This window comes from Bos indicus x Bos taurus, chromosome 2 (genome assembly GCF_003369695.1).
Source record: "Bos indicus x Bos taurus breed Angus x Brahman F1 hybrid chromosome 2, Bos_hybrid_MaternalHap_v2.0, whole genome shotgun sequence".
Taxonomy (NCBI): Eukaryota; Metazoa; Chordata; class Mammalia; order Artiodactyla; family Bovidae; genus Bos; species Bos indicus x Bos taurus.
In genome coordinates this window covers 86,003,552-86,019,850 of record NC_040077.1, presented here as the reverse complement: position 1 = coordinate 86,019,850, position 16,299 = coordinate 86,003,552, and the positions used below count along the sequence as shown (strand labels likewise).

Genomic DNA, 16,299 nt, shown 5'->3' with positions numbered 1-16,299 from the left:
CTGCCGCCCAAATAGCCAGCCTGTTCTGTGCACCGCCAGTCCCTTCCTGTCTCATGCTGACGTCTCCAGATGACTCAAGCTGTTCCCCAAAGCTATGAGATATTTCACATCATGTCTTTTTTTCAAAGATACAGTCAAACTAAAATAGATTAGACTAAAAGCAGTCTTTAATAAAAAAAGAAGCAATCTCTCATTACCACTTTGTGGGAAGATTTGCTCTTTCTCAAAATTCAACAGTATTAGTAAGTTTGGGATTTTCAAATTGTGTGGTGTTGACCACTAGGGCCAGAGTTTCAATGTTTCATTTGTTTTCCAGAAAAAAGAGCTCAGCATAAAATGCAGCTAATAGTGAGGTTTTGTTGGGGTTTTTTGCATAATAAAAGTCGTAACTGAGCAACATTAGCTACAGACACTCCTCCCCATAAATCCATGGAGACTCTGTGAAAAGCATTTCAGAGAAATCCAAACCCCAAGTAGTCTTTGGCAAGGGGTAATTTGCCATGATGGTAGTTAAATAAGGAGAATATTGAGTAGCTGACTACAAAGAAGCATCTGAAAATGAGACTAGCTGTGGCTCAGGTCCCTCAGTGGAAAATGTATATAAATTTCTCACACGTGGCAGTCCAAACTGGTCTCTTTCTTTCATAAGACAAATTTGACAATGCATACCAAGAAGCTTAAGTCATACCCTTTTGGCCTAATAATCCCACGCCTATGAATTTATCTCAAGGAAATAAGTCATAAAGAATAAAGAAGACTATACATATTTCTATAACAGCATTATTTATAATTAGCAGAAAGCCGGAAGCAACCTAATTTTCCAGTAATAATGGAAAGGCTTAGTACATTTTGGTATCTTAATTCTTTGGGATATCATGCAGCTATTAAGAATATGACCATAATGTACAAACAAGAAAAGAGATAAGCATAGAATACAGAATGCAAATATGTATGCAAAACCAAGTATGTTAGCACAGTGAGATTACAAGTTTTAAACATTAAGAATTTCTTTTATAAGGACCATATTTAGCTTTTAGGGATTTTTTTCCCCTTGTTTATCTGCTGCAACTTATATAGACTGTTTCATAATTATTAATGGATCAGATTATTTTACAAAGAATACATGTGGAACATTCTAGCCAAGTGTGAAATATAGAGAATTACTAATTTAGAAATGCTAACACTGTTGTTTTAATTTTCAGTGAGGGGAATTTGGCTACAAAGCAGGTTGTATTCCTTCAGAGACCAGTTATGTGGAATTCAGCTGCTCAGACACCAGAAGTGAGTAAAAGTGATGCTTTATGAACTGTTAAACTGAACCATTTAATCCTTAATCTCTCACTGTAATTCTAAATGGTGAACAGATGAGGAAGTGGGAACTTGATAAGGAAACAGCCTTCTGAACCAACATATAACAAGAGAAATGTGCCAGCAAACAGGAACATGAGACAGTTCTGAAGGAAATCAGAATATGACCCCAAAGTATACCATTTGGGTGTAAGGATTACTATTTTGAGCTAAAGGCAATGAAACAGAACCTCTCCCTTTCTGACAAAAGCAGGGCATAAATTTTCCTTATGCCAATGTGACAAAAATTTCCTTTTGTAAAATTGCTTCCCTCTCCTGTACCAGAGACGACGCAGAGATGACGCATCACTGGGAACAATGCCTGTAGTCCCCACAACTTACTAAACCCTCTCTTGCATTAGTTTCCCCAAATACATGCTCAGTCACATCCAGACTCTTTGCAACCCTGTGGACTGTAGCCTGCCAGGCTCCTCTGCCCAAGGGGATTCTCCAGGCAAGAATACTGGAGTGGGTTGCATTCCCTCCTCCGGGGAATCTTCCCCACTCAAGGATCAAACCTGGGTCTCCTGCACAGCAGGTGGATTGGATTCTTTACCACTAAGCTATTCCTAAATATTTAACTTCCCACAGTTTACTGCCCCTAAAACCCCAAATCCCTTTTTATTTGTCTGGTCACTTCACCACAGTGTATCACCCTTTGTAAAATGAAAATCATGTCCCAGGTCTAACTGCCTCTTTGGGTTTTTACTTCTCTGTGCAGCCCTCGTGTGCATCCAAAATAAACCTTTTCTCCTATTAATCTTTTTCTAGTTTAATTTGCAGGTCTGAGATGCTGAACCTAAGATGACAGAGGAAAAGATTTTCCGCTCCTACAGTTATAAGCCTCATAAGTGAATGTGCCTGATATTATGACAGATCTGTGCAGTCTTGACTTCTGACGGCACTTTTGTATTGTCTCCTCAAGGTCATATTTTTTCAGTTCTTTGCTGAAGGGCTCTGCTGAGTCTCAAGTCACCTTATTCTTACTAGATTCCTAGTAGATGCACACTTAGAATAGTATCATTGAATGAACTAATCTTAATTAAGACCTGCTGCTGCTGCTGCTAAGTCACTTCAGTCGTGTCTGACTGTGCAGCCCCATAGACGGCAGCCCACCAGGCTCCCCTGTCCCTGGAACTCTCCAGGCAAGAACACGGAGTGGGTTGCCATTTCCTTCTCCAATGCATGAAAGTGAAAAGTGAAAGTGAAGTCGCTCAGTCATGTCCTACTCTTAGTGACCCCATGGACTGCAGCCTACCAGGCTCCTCCGTCCATGGGATTTTCCAGGCAAGAGTACTGGAGTGGGGTGCCATTGCCTTCTTCATAATTAAGGCCTAATTAATCTCAATTAATTAAGGCCTAACTTTCAAAAGAGGAAGTTTGCAAATGGACCAGAAAATTATTTAAAGTGATTCCATATTATCAAGAAAATAATGTTTTAGAAAACTTCAAAGTTTTTCTAAACTAGCAAAGCTATTAATAGACTAACAGTATATGTAATAGCTGTTAGTCTATTAATGCTGTTGTCTCACATTGATTTTGAACAGACTCTAGCTGGTTCCACAGGCAAGCAAGTAGAGGGGCTGTAGGTGGATAGGATGATAACTCCCTTAGGAGGAGAGCAGAGTGATCAAGTTAACAAAGATTTCAGAAAGACTGAATTAGAGCCCACAAGTGAGCAGTGCCTCCCAGTCCTGGGGAGAATGGCTCAAACAAGTTCACAAGAAATATTCTGTCGGACTTCCCTGGCAGTCAGGTGGTTAAGCCTTTGCTATTGCAGGGGGCACAGTTTCGATCCTTGGTCCCTGATAGTAAGATCCCACAAGCTATGCAGTGGAATCTTATATATACATTTATAACATGCCTTAAAAAAATTCTTATATACTTTTAAGACCATAATGGCACCATTCTTTGCTTGTACCTTGAAATCAGTTGTTGTTGGGGAAGGGTTGATGGGGGATTGCTTCATTTATACAGGTTTTCAAATAATTGTTTCAAAGGTGAAAATTGTTAGTCACTCAGTCCTGTGCAACTCTTTGTGATCCCATGGACTGTAGCCTGTCAGGCTCCTCTGTCCATGGAATTCTCCAAGCAAGAATATTGGAGTGGGTCCCTTCTTCAGGGGATCTTCCCAACCCAGGGATTGAACCTGGGTCCCCTTCACTGCAGGTGAATTCTTTACCATCTGAGCCACCAGGGAAGACTTTTTCAAAGGTATTTGGTTCTAAAAACCAGTTGGTGAAAATTTGAAACATTACAAACATTGCCTTATGATTGTCAAGGAGTTTTCAATAAAATTATAAATTTCATGGGCTGTTGGAAATTGATCTAGGGTTTAATTCTTGAAAAAAGATTTTCTCTTTCTTTTACTGAGACTAATGTTAAGATATGTAAAACTTCTTGTTTCAATTGCACTCAACATGGAACAGTACTTTTATGTTAAGCAAAACCATTTCATGCCTCTGTTATAAAGGAGGGAATTGAGAATTGCATAATGAAGAAAACATATCATAGGAATTTTTTCTTCTGAAGTTATAAAGACCTTTACTTTTGGAATGTGTTTGTTTCACAGATGTTTTATACAATATTCTAGATAGCTTGAGAAATTTTAAAATATGGTCAATATAAATTCAAATATTTATACTCCCAATTTCTGCCTCAATTTCTTTAAGCTATTGAGGCTTCCCAGGTAGCACTAGTGGTAAAGAACCTGCATGCCAATGCAGGAGACAAGAAGGTTCAATTTCTGGGTTGGGAAGCTCCCATGGAGCGGGGAACGGCAACTCACTCCAGTATTCTTGCTTGGAGAATCCTGTGGACAGAAGAAACTGGGAGACTACAATCCATAGGCCTGGATACAGGAAACTGGCAGGCTACACTCCTTTGCAATCATGGGGTCACAAAGAGTCAGACACGACTGAAGCAACCTGGCACTAGCACTAGCATTGAGAGACAGTTTATTTTAGGAAAATCAGAAAACTTTTAGAAAAAAAAATAGGAAAAAATCTTCATGAACTGGGGCTAAGCAGAGTTCTCAGATATGACTCTAAAAGCGTAATTCATTTTAAAAAATTGATAAATTAGACTTTATCAAAATTTAAACTTTTGCTTTGTGAATAACACTAAGAAAATAACAGACAGCCACAGACTGGGAGAAAAAAAAATTTTTGCAAATCACATATATGACAAAAGACTTGTATCCAGAAGGTATCTTAAAACTTAAAAAATAAGAAATAAACAATGCAGTTTAAAAAAATAGTTAAAAGTCTTGAACCAATGAGGATATGTAGAAGAGAAGTAAACACATAAAAAGACATTTAAATTATCGGTCAAGGGAAATGCAAATGAAAACCATGATGAAACCATACATCTACTAGAATGACTAAAATTAAAAAAACACTGACAATTCTTTTTTTTTTTAGGTTTTTGTTTGTTTGTTTTTTAATTTTATTTTATTTTTTAACTTTACAATATTGTATTGGTTTTGCCATATATCAAAATGAATCCGCCACAGGTATACATGTGTTCCCCATCCTGAACCCTCCTCCCTCCTCACTTAGGACTATCAAGAATGAGGAGCAATCAGAACTATAAAACACTGCTGGTGGGAATGCCATGTAGTACAACCACTCTGGAAAATTATTTCGCAGCTTTTTATGGGGTTAAACATGCACTGAGATATGACCCAGCAATCCCTCTCATGAACATTTGCCCTAGAGAAAGAAAAACTTTTGTTTACACAAAAAGCTACACATAAAAGTTTGAATGTTCTATTCATCATCTCCCAAAACTGGAAACAATCCAAATGTCTCCAACAGATTTATGGATAAACAGCTGTGGTATTTCCATACAACGAAATACTACTTAGAAATAAAAACATATGCGCCCTTTTTCTTTTTTTGGCCACGCAGAATGTGGGATTTTAGTTCTCCATCCAGGATTAAGTCCTGCGGCCCCTGCAGTGGAAGCCCAGAGTCTTAACTGAACTGCAAAGGAAGTCCCCACATACACTCTTAATAGCCACAATTACGTGGATTAATCTCAAAAATGGGGAAAAAGTGGAAACAGTGGCAGATTTTCTTGGGCTCCAAAATCGCTGTGGATGGTGACTGCAGTCACAAAATTAAAAGACACTTTCTTTTCTTGGAAGAAAAGCTATGACCAACCTAAACATTGCTTTGCTGACAAAGTTCCCTATAGTCAAAGCTATGGTTTTTCCAGCGATACTATATGGATGTGAGAGTTGGACCATAAAGAAGGCTAAGTGCCAAAAAATTGATGCTTTTGAACTGTGGTGTTGGGGAAGACTCTTGAGAATCCCCTGGACAGCAAAGAGATCAAGCCAGTTGGTCCTTAAGGAAATCAACCCTGAATATTCACTGGAAGGACTGATACTAAAGCTAAAGCTCCAATACTTTGGCTGCCTGATGTGAAGAACTGACTCATTGGAAAAGACCCTGATGCTGGGAAAGGTTGAGGGCAGAAGGAGAAGGGAGCGACAGAAGATGAGATGGTTGGATGGCCTCACAGACTCAAAGGATATGAGTCTGAGGAAACTCCAGGACATAGTAAAGGACAGTGAAGCCTGGCATGCTGCAGTCCATGGGGTCACAAAGAGTAGGACACGACTCAGTGACTGAACAACTACAGCAATCTCAAAAAGCATGCTGACTAAAGGAAGCCAGTCTCAGGGAGTTCTCTGCTGGTCCAGTGGTTATGACTTGGCACTTTCACTCCCTGGACCTGAGTTGAACCCCTGGTCAAGGAGATAAGATCCTACATGCTGCAGGCTTTAGAGCACAGACTCAGTAGTTGTGGCAACACAGGCTTAGTTTCCCTGCTCTATGTGGAATTCTTCTGTACTAGGGATTGAACCCATGGATTCTTAACCACTGGACCACCAGGGAAGTCCAGAAAGAGCTTCATTATCCTAGAGTCAATATAGCAATCCCAGAGAAGGACTCTGATTGGATCTGATTGGGTCATGGGCCTACACTGCAGTAGAGAAGGTGGATAAGAAAACTGGCTGGAAAAGCCATTGTCCACGACACCTTTTCCTCTCCCAGGCTTGACTGATTTTTACAGCACCAAGCTTGGATGACCTGACCCAGAAACATACTTTGTGAGCAAGCATATTCTGTGGGGTTTCTCTGTGTGATTCAAAGCCTCTGACTCTTCTAACTGGTACTAGAGCTACACTTAGCCTTTCAGTGGCTTTCTAATCCTCCCTCAAGCCTGAAACACACAAAGGGGAGAAATCCTGAATGTCCACTCCATGTTTTTATTGCTATATAAATCATATTTTTTAGGTACTCTTCCACTCTATCCATCATGACACTATACAAGGCATGCGATATCTTATAATTGCTGGTATAATTCTGCTTATGTTTTTAAGACATCATGTATGGAAAGTGAAAGGTAGACTGATAGGGCACCCTAAATGCAACTGCTTTGTCACTGAGTCTCATGTATTTGAAACAGGTAACTCATTTTTAGTAAATGAGGATGATTCTCAAAAGTTGATCAGTTGGGGACTTCCCTGGTGGTACAAAGGTTAAGATTGTGCTTCCAATGTAGGGGGCCCGGGTTCAATTCCTGGTCAGGGAGTTAGGTCCCTCATACCACAACTAAGACCCAGCACAGTGAAAAAACCAAAACAAAACTGACTGACTTTATCAATGGTGGCATTAGATCTGCATGCAAATCTTGATAGAATCTCCCCAAATTTATAGTGAAATATCAGAAGAAAGAGAACCCGTATGAATTCTGAGAACCTATAGGAATAAGCCTAGCAATGTAGCATGAAAAATCTCTTTATAACATAGGGAAATACTAAAAATACAGTGAGTGCTAAGTGCAAAAGTGAGCTATACATCTCTTTGTGTGCATATGCAAATACACAGTGTTGTTGCTCAGTCGCTAAGTCATGTCTGACTCTTTGCAACCCCATGGGCTGCAGCATGCCATACTCCTCTATCCTCCACTATCTCCCAAAGTTTGCTCAAATTCATGTTTATTGAGTCAGTGATGCTATCTAACCATCTCATTCTCTACTGCCCTCTTTTCCTGCCTTCATTCCTTCCGAACATCAGAGTCTTTCCCAAAGAGTCGGCTCTTTGTGTCACGTGGCCAAAGTATCGGAGCTTCAGCATCTGCCTTCCAATGCATATTTGGGGTTGATATCCTTTAGGATTGACTGGTTTGATCTCCTTGCTGTCCAAGGGACTCTCAAGAATCTTCTCCAGCACCAGTTCAAAGGCATCAGTTCTTCAGTAGGCCGCCAGGCTCTTCTGTCCATGGGATTACCCAGGCAAGAATATTGGAGTGGGTTGTCATTTTCCTTCTCCAGGGAATCTTCCCCACCCAGGGATCAAATGTGTCTCCTGCATTGGCAGGCAGATTCTTTACCACTGAGCCACCAGGGAAGCCCATACATACATAGTAAAACATGCCAAATATTAACAGTGGTATCTCTGTGAGATGGGATTGTGGATAGGCTTTGCTTTTTTTCTTTGTTTTTACCAGGCTTTCTACACTAAGCATGTATTATTTTTGTAATTGGAAATCTTTGAGAAACATACAAATCTTTGACCGTAAATCTACTCACATTTTTGCATAGTGAATAATGTAAAAAGAATAAGATAAGACACTCAGGTTCCAGTTCAAAGCCAACTACCCTTTGACCTTGGACAAATACCATCTTGTTTCTGGGTCCCATGTTGGTAGAAGGAGGAATTCGAGTGGATGATCTTCATGGACTGGTCAGGTTTCCGTCTCCTACACTGTAAGTTATAAGAACATTGCAATTTGATTTGTTGGAAAAGCTATTATTTCATGTGGAGTTGTTGTTCAGTCGCTCAGTTGTGTCTGACTCTTTGCCACCCCGTGGACTGCAGCACGCCAGGCTTCCCTGTCCGTCACCATCTCCCAGAGCTGCTTAGGCTCAGGTCCATCGAGTCGGTGATGCCATCCAACCATCTCATCCTCTGTCATCCCCTTCTCCCCCTGCCTTCAGTCTTTGCTTGCTTCAGGGTCTTTTTCAATGAGTCAGTTCTTCGAATCAGGAGGCCAAAGTATTGGAGCTTTAGCTTCAGCATCAGTCCTTTCAGGGAATATTCAGGACTGATATCCTTTAGGATTGACGGATTGATCTTCTTGCTGTCCAAGGAACTCTCAAGAGTCTTCTCATGTGGAGTAAGGGAGCCAATATCATTGCTGAAGATGTATTTATTAATAGTCATTTAGTAAAAAAAGAAAAGCATTTGTTGTGACATTTTTTGTTATTGTTTTTCAATCACTAAGTTGTTTCTGACTCTTTGTGACCCCATGGACTGCAGCACACCAGGCTTCCCTGTCCTTCAACATCTCTTGGAATTTGCTCAAACTCATGTCCACTGAGTCAGTGATGCTATCCAACTATCTCATCCTCTGTCACTCCTTTCTCCTCCTGTCCTCAGCCTTTCTGAGGATCAGAGTTTTTTCTAATCTTTTTTAGAGTTAGGTATTTAATTATCTTCTAATATTTGAAATTTGTATTTGGTGGTTGTTTACTTATTAATTCTTATCTAAAAGTGAATTACTCTATCTTATTATCCTGACTAATACATAATTTTTATTAAGAAATTTCTCATTGAGCATGTGAGAGTAGGCCTCTATTGGCTGATACACAATAAGGAATTTATTGCAAAATTTACCTTTGGCCCCAGTGCTTATGAAGAAGGAAAGATCCAGACTGCCAAGTGCTCCCAGGCACCCCTCCTTCCTGTCTCATTCAGGCAACAGGAGAGGTCATTCCGGAGTGAGTGTATCCTTTGTGCATATGGGAAAGGAGCCAGCAGCCAGGCTTGAGAAAGGAGCAGTACCCATCAGGCCTGCTTGCAGCCAAAAGGCTCTGTCCTCACCCAGCAGCATTCCAACACCAGGGAGAATATGCCATTCTCAACTTCTGTACCTTAAGGGTAAATCTGTCAGGTTCAACTGCTTGTGTTAAACTCGGTACATCTGGTGAGTGAGAATAAAAAAGAAAAAGATTTGAGATCTAATATTTGCACTTGATGAATGCAAATGAAAATGTCCCCACCATCAAGTTATATCTGACTTGAGACATGAGGGTGGGCCTTTATTGAGGCAGGTCCCATGGCAGATTTGTTCCTTTAAACTTGCCCAAGGACTCAGGTAACCAGCCAAGAAAATGATGAGCTGCCAACACACTCCTTTCTAGACAGCACACTGCAGCCTTCATCTCCCTATATAAACAATGCTTTCAGTCACCGTCAACCGTGGTTACATTCCCTAGCATAAAATTCTATTCAATACAGCTGCTTGTTTGTATTGTGTATTTGCCATGAAAACCAGTAGAAAATACTTTTGTATTTTATACATGGTAGTTCAACAAATCTGTGGTCTAACAAACTTTTGTAAGACTAGCCTAGGAATCTGACTTCTATATTTTTTTCCTAAGGGTTTTTTGATTTATTTTAGTAATTTTACCTCTCACATTTGAGAAAATGTAATCCCAGTTCTCAGCTAACATGTAAATGAGCTTTAAGAAAATAAACTCTTGATATATGGAAAATACTGGGCTTTAAAATTTTTTTATCTTATGGGCTTCCCTGGTGGCTCAGCTAGTAAAGAGTCTGCCTGCAATGCGGGAGACCTGGGTTTGATCCCTGGGTTGGGAAGATCCCCTGGAGAAGGGAAAGGCTACCCACTCCAGTATTCTGGCCTAGAGAATTCCATGGACTATATAGTGGTCGCAACAAGTCAGACACGACTGAGTGACTTTCACTTTTCACTCTTTTATTATGTATCTTTATTCAGTTTCTGTGCCTAAGTATATCCACATGATCCAATATATGTCATGTTGTCAGTATTAAAGAAACCCCCATAAGAAAATTTCATCAGAAGTCTGAACATGAAAGTTGTCTCCCTGAGCTCTTCTTCTACTGACTTAGATATCTTTGTTTGACTTCGTTTCCTTGGCAGGAAAACCATGTCCTTTTATTCTGAACCACACCAAGGGCGTGGTCAGGCCTCAGTAATATTTCATAGTGAAAATATCTACAGCTTCTCAGACAGCCTGCAGAATGAGCTGGTCCTGTCGCTGAACAATCCTACCATGCCAGGCAGAAGCGGTCTGTAGCAGGACAAGGAGAGGGGTCCACCCCACCTGGAAAGGCACCCCTTCTTCCAATATGATCTCTATCTGAATTATCTGTGCAGACTATTCCTATAGAAATGGGGGTGAGGTGGCCTCTAAGGCACTTTTTCTGCTGCTCAGATCCCAGCAAATACCAAGATGAAAAATGGAAGCTTCAAGTATATCTCTATCTGTTTTGTTCCCCAAAGTATGATCTCAACAGGTCTCTCTCCTCAGAGGTGTTGTTGAGGGCCCAGATAGGGCCATACAACCAACCTGACAACAAGGAGAATGGTGGGCCAGGAAGCCACAGACAGTTATTAACAGAGAGGGGAGCACACCTTCACCTGGCCGGAGGGTGGCGCTGAGCTGGTCCTTGAAGAGGAGCAGGATTTGGAAGATAAGCGGGCAGAGAGCTAGAATAGAGGGGCAGGACGACACCCAGCCTTTTACTAACTCCTAGTTGCTAATCTCTTGTGTTTCAGAGGAAAGGCAGTCGGCACGTGAAAGGTGAAGACAGGAGTAAAGTCCCAAGCAGGAGCGTCAGCTTGGACACAGACCTGTTACAGCCTGCAGAGAGCAGAAGCCCACCTGAGGAGTGCCTACTCGCCCCTTCTAGAGAATGCTGGATGAAGAAGAGGCCAGCCCAGCCCAGCAGCTTCTCCGGGTTCAGCAACAGTGACAGCGTCCTGCGGGAACTAGATGATGGACAGTTTGACCAGGAAGACGGAGTAACTCAGGTCACTTGTATGTGAGCAAAGAAGGAAAGCGACAGACGTTCTGTAAATAATTATTAAAGTAATTCCCAAGTTACTTTACTGTATTTCTTTATCTGCATTTATGGGATACTTTGAATCTTTCCAGACTCAGGCTTTCCTCTAATCTACGTAAACTTTGGTTCAACCTCCTAGGCAAGGAAGAGTAACCAACATATTTGTAAATTTAGAAGCATGTTTCACAGTTTTCTCAACTAAAACATGTTTAAACAGATGCCTCATTAGGATATTAGCCGATAATGTACTTCAGTTTCTCATGAATATGCAAAGTATATTTTTCTTACCATTGCTGGTAAGACAACTAAATATCTCAATCAGTATTTTTACCTAATTAGAAAATTCTCAGGAAGTTAGAGTCTTACTTAAGCTGAAAATTTTCTCTTTCCCTATCTCTCTCATGCACATATAAAGGGCTAATTAATAAAATACCTATTTCCTGAATATAACAATTAATCCAAGTTTTGTCTTTAAGTATGGCATGTATAAACAAAGCAAATCCTTATTTGTTAAAATATCCTTTAAAAAATCTTTTTTTTTTTTAACGCCTTAAAAAAAGGGTCACCATGTTACCAACATTGTACTGATTCATCAAGCTTAAACTTTCTTGCATCTAATAGTCTAGAAATAGAGTGGAGCCTCATCCCTAAAAATTCAATACGAAAAGAACTTACAATGTCCATGTTTAAAAACCTTAGTAGACAGAATTAATTCTCTTTTTAAAATTGTAAATAGCTGAAAAGGGAAACACCAATTTTAAATGAAAACTGAAGCATTTTACATCTATCTAGATGTAAATTATGCTTTTATTTTGATTGCTAAAGCATGAAAAATGTGGAAACCCAGAATTTTCAGTCCTACAGGAGTAAAGAGGTGCTCACAACATATGTGAAATGTATGGTGACCTATTTGTTCCATCTCTGCTTTTTTTCCTCTGCTAACAGGGGAACCTTTGCCTTGCCAAACCTTTAACAGGTAAAGATTAAAATTTTACAAAATAGAAGAATTTCATTTTATCTATGAAAGACTTTGAAATGTGGGAAACTTCAAATGAATTACAACTGTGCCGTTGATGAGTTCAGCCTATTATATATTTTTATTAGCATTGGTGTTGACATTATAAGATCATTTGAATAACAAAATGTCATTTGTTATTGGGCTATTGTCTTAATGAACATTAATGCTCATAATATGTTTTACACATATGACAGGTATGTATTACATGTTATCAAATATATGGTGTAACTGATCTCCGTGAATTGATGGTAAGATTGATGTGCAATTATTCTGCTTCTACCATGCACAAGCATTACCTTTGTATGTATAAAGGAACATAGAATATTCTGCTCAGTACTATTCTGTGGAAACAGCTACTAATATTGTTTGCAGAAATTTTTTTTTTTTTACTTTTAGAGAAACTGAGTTCCATATTTAAGAGTTGGTGAATTTTTGGTAGAAATAAATACTGCTGCTGGAGCCCACAAAATGCCATGAGTTATGAAACACAGGTAATAAACTCAAGAAAATGGGACCGTTTTTCCCAAAGGCAGGGTTTACAACAGGCAGAGATTCTGGTATATATTCTGTCAGTATACAGAAGGAATTTGATGTATTAAAGACAGAGATAGAAATTTATATTGGCTAAAGAAAAACTCAGAAATCTTGCTTTTAATTTTTTTAAATTTGCATAAGAATGCTTTCTTTTCACAGTTTGTTTTTAATCTGTTCTTATTTTTTTTTTAAATATTAGAATAGTCTTAGTAGTTGTACCCTGAAAGCCTATAAGCATTTACTCCAGTATTCACCCATAAGTTATGTGACAAATTTGTATGATAGTGAATAAATAATTACCAGGTGGTTCTAGAGCCTTATAAGTAAGTAACTCTATCTTTTAAAAAACAAAAAGTAACAAAACTTGGACTGTATATGCCTAAGGAGTTACGTGTGACTAACCTTATAGTTATCAGCCAGTTGCACAGTCAGTTCTTTTCATAATGCTATGTAATTCCTTAGGGGCTCTGGCATGTGATTTTTTTTTTTTTTAATACTTGTAAGTTATAATGATCAGAGAAGGCAATGGCACCCCACTTCAGTACTCTTGCCTGGAAAATCCCATGGACGGAGGAGCCTGGTAGGCTGCAGTCCATGGGGTCACTAAGAGTCGGACACGACTGAGCGACTTCACTTTCACTTTTCACTTTCATGCATTGGAGAAGGAAATGGCAACCCACTCCAGTGTTCTCGCCTTGAGAATCCCAGGGACGGGGGAGCCTGGTGGGCTGCCGTCTATGGGGTCTCACAGAGTCGGACACGACTGAAGCGACTTAGCATAAGTTATAATGATGAGAAAGTATGGAGATCATATATGTTGGTGGGAGGTTTTGCCATCCCCCTTTGGTACAGCATATATGCACTTCTGTCTAAGGTTTCCATAGCCACCTGTTAGTTCCACCTGTTAGTTCCATCCCATTTGGGTTGAATATCCCCGTTATTTCCATGGACAGCATTTAACACCTAATCACCAGAGAAATAGCCACTGAGCTAAGCAGCAGCTCTATCAATGTCACTTAAAGACAACAGAAACATCACTCTCTTTAAGAGACTCAGGGCTTTCAGGGGCCTTCAGACACCCATAGAAGCAGGAGGCAAGCTATGGTAAGTCCATATCACAACTATCTCCAAATTGTTTATTTTACCAGGACCAGGTGTTTATGTATTTGACTATAAATGTACCAGATGCATTTGCATTTCTTTCGTACTGGAAGAGCTCAGGAGCTGTCTCCTTCCTAGCCTTTCCTCACTACCTGGACATCTCACTACCATTCCTCTGGGCTGGAAGTATCACGGCTCTTTCAGCATTATGATTAAGAAGGGTTTCCTCCTCTCAACTTCTAGGGCCCCAGCAATTCCCTGTGTGGGATGACTAAATTTCAAGTGAGCACTGAAATGGTGTAGGTGGTAACAGCGGGGACAGTCTCTAACCAAGAATGTTAAATCTAAATACACTGGTGGATATGTAGGAAAACAAGCTAAATGCAAACCATCAGAACCATATCTATTTAAATAGTATTAATCGTGGCAATTTGTCATACCTCTAGAGTGAATTTTCGGAGAAGGCAATGGTACCGCACTCCAGTACTCTTGCCTGGAAAATCCCATGGATGGAGGAGCCAGGTAGGCTGCAGTCCATGGGGTTGCGAAGAGTCGGACACAACTGAGCGACTTCCTTTTCACTTTTCACTTTCATGCATTGGAGAAGGAAATGGCAACCCACTCGTGTTCTTGCCTGGAGAATCCCAGGGACGGGGGAGCCTGGTGGGCTGCCGTCTATGGGGTCGCATAGAGTCGGACACGACTGAAGTGACTTAGCAGACTGAATTTTACTTGTGCAAGAGCCCAAAGTTTATAAAGCCAGTTCTGACATGATTAGACATAAAACAAATATAAGACAACCAGTGGTGAACTTCTTGGTTTTATTTTTGGCTCATATATCTCAGACTTGGAAGCTGAAGAAACCAGCAATCTAGAAATGCTAATGTCACAGACCAAAAAACCCTAAAACAGCTGGGGGAAGTAGAAGATTTGCCTACATGGAAAGAAACTTTGAATTTTTTTCATTTCTTTCAAAGGAAGTTTGACCCTCCAAGTTTCAATCACGCACTCACTGTGCCCTCCCCGTTAATCACTGCTGTGCCTGGCCAGCGGGAGACCTGGCTCTGGGCAGGGCAGCCAAGAACCACCTACACGGACATCTGGGAAATTTGAAGTCCAGGCTTTCTAGTTTATGTGCTGCCGAAGCGAGCACAGTCCAGGCTTTCTAATGTAAGAATTTCTTAGGTTGGTTATGAAAAAAAAAAAAGAAACACAATTCCAACTCCTTTGTGTCATAAAGGGGATACTAATCCTCAGGGAAAGAATTGTTTTCAACACCTCAAAGTTTCAAAAGTAGAACCACTCCCGGCACTGTAATAGATGTGGGTTAGGCAGCATGTGTGGGGTTGGAGTGGCTTAACCAAATAAGGTTTTGCTTTTCTGTGTAACAAGACCAGAAATCAGCAGACCTGGGCTTGAGTAGCATCTTCCTTGGTGTCCCAGGCTCCTCCTGACTTTCCATCCCACCATCCCTGGGGCATGGTCTCCTTCCTCAACACCATTTCTTGGTTATGAGCACCCTGCCTAACACAATCCTATAAGAAAGAAGTCTTCCAGGATAGGTAGCAGCAATGCTCAGAAACATATGAGGTAGGATATCAAACGAAGAAATCTGAGCTTTGGAGCCAGGACGGAGTTTAGACCCTGGCCCTGCTTGCTTGTTCCTGTGGACACTGAACTGCTACTTTGAAGTTCAGTTTAAGAAAAAAGTGTTAGTCAGGAAGTCATGTGACCTCATGGACTATAGCCCACCAGGCTCCTCTGTCCATTGAATTCTCCAGGCAAGAATACTGGAGTGGGTTGCCATTCTCTTCTCCAGGGGATCTCCCCAACCTAGGGATCAAACCCAGATCTCCTACATTGCAGACAGATTCTTTACCATTTGAGCACCAGGGAAGCTCTGAGGTTCAGTTTACTCTTGGTAAAATGGGGATGGTAACAAATGAATTTAATTGTATGAGGATTTAGTGCAATGGTGTGGGAAATGTACCACAGTTCCTGACACCTGGTTAGGTGCTCAATAAGTTGAAACCATTTCCCCCCCACCCCCACCCAAAGGTCTAGTTTTAAGTTTGCAAAGTTCTGTTTAGTGTGGTGAACAACCTTACACCTGGGGAAACTCCAGAATAAATAAATATAAAGCATCCTTTTTAAAAATTTACTTTTAATTGGAGGATAACTGCTTTACAATATTATGCTGACTTCTGCCATACAACTATGTGAATTAGCCGTAAGTATACATATGTTCCCTCCCTGTTGAACCTTCCCCAAACCCCCCACCCCATATGAATACAACAGCTAAACATTTAAATGTATTTCTGTGTGGTAAATAAAAAGATTCATCACGATTTTGCCAAGTAAATTAGGTAGCTCACAGGGTCTCCAGAA

General features: G+C 40.4%; 1 protein-coding gene across 3 annotated transcripts in view; it reads left to right on the top strand.

Annotated features, from left to right (window-relative positions):
- Nucleotides 1-12,740, top strand: part of RFTN2 (raftlin family member 2) — a 77,470-nt gene extending 64,730 nt beyond the window's left edge. For all 3 annotated transcript variants that reach the window (XM_027563735.1, XM_027563723.1, XM_027563746.1), the window contains exons 9-10: nucleotides 1,203-1,281; nucleotides 10,972-12,740. In XM_027563735.1, the coding sequence (XP_027419536.1) occupies nucleotides 1,203-1,281; nucleotides 10,972-11,241 (349 nt within the window). In that variant the 3' untranslated portion in view covers nucleotides 11,242-12,740. The remainder of the gene's footprint in view (nucleotides 1-1,202; nucleotides 1,282-10,971) is intronic.
- Nucleotides 12,741-16,299: the final 3,559 nt, after the last annotated feature.